Below are 10,255 nucleotides of genomic sequence, written 5' to 3'. Positions count from 1 at the left end.
AAGGTAGTAGAGAATCTCTGGTGCCAATGTCTCCATATGGTCCCAAAGGGAGTACTTAGTCAATACCTCTGGAGAATTGCAATGACAAGCACATGTGAGATGTCTATAGCAAATAACATTGTGTGTCGCATATCTTGGAACTAGTACTGGTGACAAAGTCAATAGCGAATCGATAAAGTTTCACTGTCGACATTTACTGCAGGGTTCTTTCTGCGTAGGCGGCCTTTGGCCGCACTTAGGGATTATAACCCTCACAAAGTAGAATTGTCTTTCTGTATTGCAAAGAAAAGGCACTGAACGCCTTAGAAAATTAAACTGTTAATACATAAATATGTACACCAAATTAAAGAATTTTTCAAGCCCTATAAATTTTAGCTAAATTTATAAGTCCTTAATATGAGAATTAAAAAAAGAAGTTTGTAAACTTTTTTTATAAGTATTTTATAAAGTACGTATACCAAGTGAAAGGGAATCGAATTTGCTATTAAAGGAAATAAAAATTCCACCCATTCGTTTTTAAGTAATCTTGATTTCAAAAATAGCTTTTTTTGAAATATAAGCTTTGATAACTCCTGTTGTTGTTGTTTCCCAAAAAAAAAAAAACAAAAAAATAAGTATACCGTTATACTCAGCTTAATCATTTCTATCGATCCGAATATTTTTTTTTTTTTTATTTGAGAATCGAAGCTATACTGCATTTATACCTAAACTTACTTACTTTATACTCAGCTTAATCATTTCTATCGATCCGAATATTTTTCTTTTTATTTGAGAATCGGAGCTATACTGCATTTATACCTCAACTTACTTCATTTTGGTGGAAAATACAAATTTAGTCTGAAAAGCTCTTTGTCGCCGACATTTTACAAAGAAAAAGTATGCCTTGAAAGGCCCAGTTAACAAAACTCAATCTCACTTGCGAGAGAAAATAGCAGAATGCAAGCGAGATTTGCAAGTAGGTGAAGACGCCGCTGACGGAGAGGGCTTTCGATGATAACTTTCGATTTGTGTACAATATCGATATTTTCTATGCATCGATATTTTTACGAAATCTCTGTAATTTTGACAATTTGTGGTGTTTATGTGTGTTGCAATATTTTTGTGAGTTTTTGAAACAGAGAAAATTTGTGCATATTTATTGAAAATGGCCTTGACGAACATTTTACTGTTAAGTCAAATTGCTGGCCATGTAATATTGGTTATTTTATCGTTATGTATGCTGGTTCCATTGGGCATGAACATCCATGAATTCCAGTAAGTGAATTTAAAGTGTATGTAAATATGGTCGTTTAAAGTACAAAACTGCGTATAATCATTCTGCAAAACCACGTAATTGACATTTGCTGCCAAAAATTGGATTTGCTCACACAAGCTCGGCTCAATCCTTATCTGTTCCTCGTGAAATATACTAGCCAGAAATGCGATTGCTTTACAAAACCATTTTGAAATTTGATTGTTTTTGCTCTCTAGTAAATAATTTATGCAACCTCACATACTCGGTTTTGCATTATCTTGATACGCGGTTTTGTACTTTAAAGATATGTACATCAAAGTAAATATATATAAATACATGTGCATGTAAAGAGTGAAAAAATAGGTGCGTAATTAATTAAAATCCTGATATTTTGTTCTAGTGGACATTGTTTGCTTTTCACAACAGGCAAGTGGCGAGAAGAAGATGGGATGTTTGAAGCGTTGTGGTCGTCTACAGGTTTTTGCAATTTTCCAGTTTTCACTGCAATTTTTCTCTTCTTAATTTCGACTATGCAGATTTATCGGTATAAAACATTTAAAAGGCCTATTATGGATACGTCGGAATTCCCGACGTGGCAATGACGGAAAAATGCTATTATCAATTACGAAGTGATCACGAAATTCTCCCGCAATTTTCGAAATTCGGGAGATTGGCATTGATTCCGAGTGTAACGCAATTTTGACGGTTTTTCGTGAAAATATTTTACGAACGCTTATGTTTATCGGAAGAAGTAATAAAATAACTAAACCCAACCAAATCATATATAAAAAAACGAAAGGCCAAATATGAAACTAAGTGGATATTTTACACTGAAGGAAATAAAAATGTAAGGGTTTAATACTGGTAGTAATTAAAATGAATTTAAAAATAATTGTTTACGAAGCCCTAATAACACTTTGCCTTATTTGCATTGCTTCATTAGATAATGCCACACTAATTTTGCTCAGTACAACCTATTTTACAGGATTCTTATTTAAACGAGAGTGGTTTATAAAACTACAAAATAAGATAGTCGATATCATGACTTTCCTTTTCCCCGAAGCGGTTCAGTTTTGTTTTCCATCGGATAAACAATTTTCGGATGAATTTTTTTCGGGCGCAGCTCAGGATAAATCAGATTAATTTAATATCTGTTTTTTTACAACATCACTGGCAAGCACCCTGTAAATTCTTCTGATAAATTTTTAAAAACCTTTGGTCTTTCTCTACTAATAACGCTGTTATTGTAGTGGAATCCACTTCATTATTATTTAAACACTTAATTGTAAGCTATGCCAGAGGAAAAATCTGAAGTTTCTTTCAATTGCTACCTACAAATTAAACCAAAAACAGGGCATGAATCACGTATGACGACAATCGTCCGGACGATATCGTGTTGAGATTATTTCGCTTCATGACAACCAAAAAATCTTTGATCGTTTATGCGATTTCGTCAACTCGTTTCCAATTTTGCTTCACTTCACAATAACAGTAAAGCCTGATATACAGATCAATGCGAGCGTGAGCGTGAGTTTTTTATTTTGACCAATATATTTGTTATTACTCAACTTGTTGCTATAGTTGAGACATGAAAAGATAGAGAATTAAAATATCTTTCAGAATTATAGAATAAAAACTAATTTAAAATGCATAATATGCCTTTTTTCGGGCTCACACTCAACTGTGTGCGTACGCAAAGCATTCGCATGTGAGCGGCAAGTTTTGACAGATGTGGCATTGCATGCATTTTAAATTAGTTTTTATTCTATAATTCTGAAAGATATTTTAATTCCCTATCTTTTCATGTCTCAACTATAGCAAAAAGTTGAAGATATTGGTCAAAATAAAAAACTCACGCTCACGCTCGCATTAAACTGTATATCAGGCTTAACACGTAACTGCAACACAAATACATGAGTCAGTAGTTGCGTTCGATAACAAAATTAGCCAACACCAGCCAACAATCAAAATGAAGAGAGTAAGCGAAAATTCTCTCCCAAAGAGAAGAAAAAGCAAAAAAGTAAACGAACAGGAAATTAGCCATCACTTGCAAAAACCGGAAGAAACTGACTTCGTTTATGTTTTATTTGTAAACAAACTGAAATTCATGCTGCCTCCATGGAAGAAAAAAGGAAAGTGAACGTTCAATGTTCGCCAGGAACATTTCTAGAAGTAAAAACTAGTTGGCGCTATCATGAAGTCACATAGCAGGCAGCCAGAAAGCATATAAATACCAAAACTCGAAAAATGCAATTTTGTTTGTTTACAAAAATTGCAACCATATGTTTTGTGATCATATGTTTTCGTGTTGGGCAATTTTTGCTAAGTAAAATTTTTCCAGTACAAAATGAACGCTCCTCTTGCATCAAAATGAACGCTTGCTCTCTCAATTTTTGTGTGTTGGATAATTTTTTGTAGTTATCGAACGTCATCCAGTAAAAATTTGGTAAAATTATTACAAATTTTTGACTTGTCGAACGCAACTAGTGTTTTGCACAATATAACCAATAAACAACCTTCGTTGAATTTGGCGACTGCCTTCCTCGGGGATGAATATGCTAGGGATGAAATTATTGGTACACACGCCTTCCAAGCACGCAGGGTTGCTTTTAAGAAACAAAAAATTATTAACTCCAAATAGTTTCAAAAAGTAGAGTGTAAAACGAAATTTATTGAATAATTCCACATAAAATGGTATACATAAATGACTCATTTTCTAAACGATTTAAATAAAACGCATTTGATAACCTTTTTTGTGCAAACGGCATTTGCGAATTGATAGAAAAGTACTACGGATTGTAAATTTTTGTTAACTATTAGGTGAATGCAAATTTTCAACCCGGCCTGACGGTTTTGAAGAATTTTTTTGTTCTAATTTTATTACTAAGGCGTCTAATAAATGCATGGCTTTTAGTTCCAGAAGAATAAAAGTCAGTAAAGACAAGTCTTTTTTTGTATAATTTCTGATTTTAATTGCTCAACTTCTTTTACACAAGAGCAACTGTCAAAAATTTCCAGCAGTAAAAAGTTACGAATTGGCACAGCAGATGTGTAAAATTTTCTCGCCATAATAAAAAGTTTTTTCAACATGGAAATTTTCTACTAATTGACATGAAATTATTATCTCAACGCTCGGAGCGCTGCCACTGAGGGCTATTGCCAACTGATAAAAAAGAGAAAATTTGGATAGACCAAACAAAAATTTTGAGATTTCTCGTTGTGAAGTTTTACCTATCTCGTGGGACAACGCAAAATTTTGACAGATTGTAAATATGTATACACATAAAGTTGTTGGCGGTAATAAAGAGTCAAAATCAATATGGAGAAAAGAACAAAAAGCGTATGTTAGTTGTCAGTTATAAATTAAATCCAATTTATTTGCGAATATTTGTTTATTCTATTTATTGAAAGGCAACCACGCGGAAAAGTTTGTGTTAATTATATTGATACCAGAACCTGGCAGCTCGCTTGTTGTCTAAATTCTCAAGTAACATAAAATCCACAAAAGAATAAATTGCTTGTATTACCATCAATACGCCATGTATAAATTTTAACAACACACAAAAAAAGAGCTTTCGCACGAGCGTTTGTTTGGTTTTTCAACACCATTTATAATTTTCTTTTAATAAAATCACGATTTGTCATATGCTTAAATTTATTTATCTAATAATAATGCAGCACACAACCCTGAAATCTAAGAAAAAGTCTGAGGAAGGCCATTAAATAGCAGCACACAACCCCGTGCCCCTTCCTCAGGAGTGAATATAACTACAACAACAACGACTACTGAGAAACAAAGCTAATGTAATAAACCTTTTCGCAGTTTTTCACCAATTGGTCCCCGAATAGTACTTTTGGGCTGTGTGCAGCGTTTTCGTTTTGTGCGCACGGCAACCCTTGCTGTGGGGAATTTCGCCTCATGATTAGAAAAAGGTCTTTTCGAGGATAAAATATACATATATAATTCTGTTATTTATGAACAAAATGTAGGTTAAGTATAGTATCAATGCTTATTAAAGAATAATATCAATAGTTAATAATTAACGCTTGTGTTTCTATAAACTGGAAACCCACATCGTATTTTTATTAAAGCCGTGAATTTCGTGAATATATCAAGGAAAACTCTAAATTTCCGAATATATTTAAGTCTTTATTCCAAAAAAAAACAAAGTTTGTTTAGTTATAGAGACTTCAATGCCCGCCAGCGCATCCGCCCAGACAGCTCATTACGCACACCTAAGTTTGAGCGGAACTCGTCAAAAATACTTAACATCAAAGTATAGAATGTCAAAAATATGAATCATACACACATACAATAGCAATTGCTATGACTTGCTACCGTATAAATTCAAGACACGCATTTGGTTGGAGACAGCGTTGGTTATGGTGGTCATAAGTCTGCCAACACATCCAATGGTCCATTACCCGGAGCTGCTCCAATATGATGAGTAAATTTTAGTGAGCCTCAAAGTCACTGCCTCTGGTTACAAGCTGGATATCTGAAAATTGGAAAATAAATAGCAATTATCTTTTTAAAATGATAAGAAAAGTGTTTCTTTACAAAAATACCTGTGCCACTCTGCCATAGTATGGTTGTTGCTCCCTTTCATACCACAGTAATTTTGTATGCAACTCTGAATCAGCAAAATTCATACTCCTTCTCATTATCAACCCTGATCACATTTTACCCCCGAGGAGTACTCAAAAGGGTTTATTACTTTATGTACTGTGGTTTTAACGACTATCGTTTCAAAGTTACGTGATTCATGTCCAGGTGAATATCATTTGAAAAATTGGTAGCACAGATTGGAACGTAGTGCGCATATTTGACAGCACTAACTATGAAAACGTCAGGATTGCGAATAGCATTTTCCCGAATTCGTGACGGGAGCTCCGTACACGACGGGAGTTCGTTCGTAATACAGAATAGGGCTGAAAATATTTTGTACTTTTTAATGCAATTGGCTTATTTATTACCAACAGCTATTCACGAATGAAAGAAGATGCTCCCTTTCTTTCGCTGTTCATAGACGTTGTTATCGGAATTTGGATGCTGGCTTCTTCTATCCTTTCAGCGATAATGATTACTCTAGGATTTATCGTTTGGTGTGATGGTATGACTGAACGCTTCCCATCCTGTGAAACTGCAGCTGGACAAAATATCATACACGGTGACCAAGATCAAATAGACACTTCCGGTTTTTACATTGAAATGGGTACAGCTCAGGTAAGTGGGTTATTTTATAAATATTGTTATCGATGGAAAAGGCTCTAAATGACAATTTCTTTGGAAATGCATTTCGAGGCATTTAATGTCACCGCTGCCACCTCTAAGGATTTGGAAGAAAGTTTAAGAGATTGAAGATCTAGGTGACATGAATAAACGTACAGCATATTTTGCTGATATGAAGTAGGGTTCCCTACTTACACGGGACTTAAATTTAAAGAAAACATCATACATACCTTTCTTAAAAGTGTTGTATATTGGAAACCTTTCAACGAAACTTAACGGCGTCGGGAGCTGACAACGTGCTCTAGCTGCTAGTCTCTTAAAATTTCGTCCAACCCCGTCGCAAGCAGATTTCCCATGTGAACTTACAACAAAGCTAAATTCTGATTTCTGACCTTTAGTAAAGTTAATATGATTTATTCATATTAGTTTTGTTTTTTTTTTTATAGACCTTTTCTCTTTCCAAAATATACAATTTAATGAAATTTCAATGGCTATTTATCCATCATATTTAGGGTTGCCAGATTCTGAAACGGAGAAAGGACTACATTTCTATTTTCGATAGAAAAAAAGCAGTACAGAACTAAAAAAAGGAGTACAATTTTTGTTTTATTTTTTTTTTTTTGTGCAATTTATTGTTACAAATTACCATTATTTGTGTACAAACAAAAACGGATATCATAGAAATCTTTTTCAAAGCAACAATAAATGTTAAAAATAAATAACTAAATTCTACAAGAGTTCCAGGTTATTCCTGAATGTATGGCATTTTTTTTTATAATTTAAAATTTTTTTGATTTTTAAACCTGAGCGCCCTGCACCTACCTGCCTACGACCATGCTTACACCTTTTCACTATCACACTTAACTTTACTTACTAAGGGCCAGTTGTTCAATGTCTGATTAGCACAAATCAGAGGTAGAAACTCCGGTTAAATACAAGGACTGCTTTATCGATCACATGTTATATGCATGATGTCGAAGATGTCGATAATGATGTTTAACCGGCAGGTAGTGATAACCAGACATTGAGTAACCGGCCCTAAGTAGTGTTTGCCACAATATGAATGGCAAAGTACAGGGCGTAAAATAATAACTGTCGCAAAGGGTTTTTGAAAAAATAAAAGAGTCCTTTAAAGATTTTGCGAAAAAAAGTATTTTTTGCTAATTTTATAAATAGTTTACTTTAATTTTATTAATTAGTTTTAAAAATTTAATCCTTATTTCCATTTGCCAGCTTTGGGAGATAAGTACATGCTTTTTTCAGGTGTATTTTTTCTAGGTTTTGTTAAAAAAAAAAATGAAAACTGTATAGGTATAGGATTGGTTGTTGTTGTTGTTGTAGCGGCTACAACAACCCCGCCCAGATCGGTTGGTATCTCAGTCGTTGTCGTCAAGTTCCACTAACGGCAACCCTAGGAAGCGTGCAGCTTCTGTGAGATTTGTCCACAGGGACAAGGCCGTTAGGGTTGTCGGGTTTTCCGGGCATGCGAAGAGATGTTTCGAGTCATGTGGGGTCTCTCCGCATGCCGGACACTCATTCGGCACATCCTCATTCAACCTACTCAAGTAGGAGTTCAACCTGCTGCAGTAGCCGGAGCGAAGTTGTGCGAGTGTGAGAGAACCGTATTTACTCTCTTTTTTGTCCTCTAAATAGTCAGAGAACCGAGTACGGGATCAATTTCCAGTAAAATCTGACTGATTCTGACTAGTCCGGACTCGTACGGGATCGCAACTATTAGTCAGATTTTACTGGAAATCGATCCCATACTCGGTTCTCTGACTATGAGAGGACAAAAAAGAGAGTAAATAGGGTCCTCTCTCTCAGAAATTACCAGTTTTAGTCCGAGAATTTTTTGCTGGCAAGTTCTGGTAAATAGGTTTGTTCGTCGAGCAAAAAATTTGTACGAATTTGTACTAATTATCACGATTTTTGCCTAAATCGCGTTCGTGTAGACCAAAAAATTATCCAACACTCAAAAATTGTGAGAGCAAAGTGACAGTTCTCTTGGAGAGAAGTTGCAAATTCTTGCTGGAAAAAATTTTGCCAGCAAGAATTTGCAAACACGAAAAACACGTGGCGCATGGTTGCATTCTTGTCTACAATAATTTGAATAAATTAGTTCGTTAAATTTAAAAATTTATAAACACGAGCGAGTTTTTATGAAAAAAGGAAGTAAATAATTGTTGATATAATAAATTTAGTTAATTCCAATGATTTGAACTTAATTCGGCTGAAAAAATGGTATTCGCAATTGGAATGCAATTGCAACCATAGTCGATTTAAGAAACCCGACAGCTAGTACGATGAAGAAATTGAAATTTATGTTAAAGAAAGTCAGAACAACAAGAAATATACATGTATATCCTGTTTTTGGCCATCCGAAAGAATTTTAAAAATTCTATAAAAATTTTTTATGTTTGAAATGCAACCGTGGACGCCAGCTGGCAGCGAAACTTGCAAATTCCTGCAAATTTGCGTTCGTGCAGAAATTTGCAAGTTTCTCAACATGAGAGAGAATTTTTTCTTACTCTCTGATATTTTGAGTGTTGGATAATTCTTGCTGGATTTTCGACGAACAAACCTAATGTGTCAAATGATCAGCTGTAGTGTGTTTGGCAACCAAATTGTAAACAAAAGAAATGTGCACTCTGCTAATGTATGTTGAAAAGTATTTAATTACTTGTTTAAGTAGATTCTAATCAATTTGAAAGTATTTTTCGTTATTTATATGTGTGAGCTGAGCGTGTTTACATATAAAATAAGCAAAAATTTACAACCAAAATTTGGAGGTTATGTTGAAGTTGACGGAAGTTACCATTTTTTACAAGAAAGCGATTCCGTACTTTCCAATGTTACTCTCTCGCTCTGAGCGAATTATTATTTTTTGACAGTTTTACTAGTTTTAGTCCGAGGAATACGGGATTGCACCTATTAGCAGTCACTGCCGCTGCAAGCACAATACGGCGTTGTCAGTGACTGCTTTTTTTGACATTCCCTTTTGTTTGTTTATATCAAATTCAGCATGCGAAGTTTGCTGCGATGGAGGCAGTGGGAGTGAATTTAGAATTTGGGCTAAACTGAGCAGTACTGGCAGCTGCCACTGCTGTATCGTGAGTCGCTTCATTGGACGGACACCACACTTTCTAAAAAAAAAACAGCTGATTTCGAAAAACTGCCACTGCCACTGCTACTGCGTTATTGTATTTTTAAGAGGAGTTTAACAAGAAAACGTAATTCCATATTTTATGATTTGGGGTTTTCTTCGAAGGTATTTACATCTGAATTTATTGGACAATTGAACGTTTGCTACATTATAAATCTTGTTTCTCTACTCGAAGGCTATCATAACTCTAAATGCATGGTCACATTATCGTAATTTACGACAAATACATACTCCCTAAAGGACTCCTACACAGCAAAAAGTTCCGCCCCTCTTCTCCGGAAAAACAGAAAGGAACGAGAACTCTAAGGATTTGGAAGAAAGTTAAGAGATTGAAGATCTAGGTGACATGAATAAACGTACAGCATATTTTGCGATATGAGTAGGGTTCCCTATTTACACGGGCTTAAATTTAAAGAAAACATCATACATACCTTTCTTAAAGTGTGATATTGGAAACCTTTAACGAAACTTAATGAAAAAATGCATTTCTTCCGTCTATTATAGGCTTTAATTATACATTTTTATACCCGAGCGCACTTGTGCACAAGGGTATATTAATTTTGTTCACATAACGGTTGTTTGTAACAGCCAAAACGAATCGAGATAGATATAGACAAATGTATAC

At 34.7% G+C, this 10,255-nt stretch overlaps 1 protein-coding gene across 3 annotated transcripts in view; it reads left to right on the top strand.

The window, feature by feature from the left end:
- Nucleotides 1-1,077: 1,077 nt before the first annotated feature.
- The window catches only part of LOC108371159 (transmembrane protein 179), an 11,364-nt gene continuing 2,186 nt past the window's right edge, over nt 1,078-10,255 (top strand). The window contains exons 1-4 of one of the 3 annotated variants that reach the window (XM_017626668.1): nt 1,078-1,254; nt 1,635-1,711; nt 1,771-1,778; nt 6,218-6,461. In XM_017626668.1, the coding sequence (XP_017482157.1) occupies nt 1,245-1,254; nt 1,635-1,711; nt 1,771-1,778; nt 6,218-6,461 (339 nt within the window). In that variant the 5' untranslated portion in view covers nt 1,078-1,244. Of the gene's footprint in view, nt 1,272-1,634; nt 1,779-6,217; nt 6,462-10,255 lie in introns of all 3 variants that reach the window. The other 2 variants (XM_017626669.1, XM_017626667.1) reach the window with 2 other exon arrangements.

This window comes from Rhagoletis zephyria, unplaced genomic scaffold, assembly GCF_001687245.7.
Source record: "Rhagoletis zephyria isolate East Lansing unplaced genomic scaffold, Rhagoletis_zephyria_1.1 Rzeph_scaffold_04732, whole genome shotgun sequence".
Classification (NCBI taxonomy): domain Eukaryota; kingdom Metazoa; phylum Arthropoda; class Insecta; order Diptera; family Tephritidae; genus Rhagoletis; species Rhagoletis zephyria.
The sequence above is the reverse complement of the archived record's forward strand: the minus strand, read 5'-3'. Positions and strand labels throughout refer to the sequence as shown.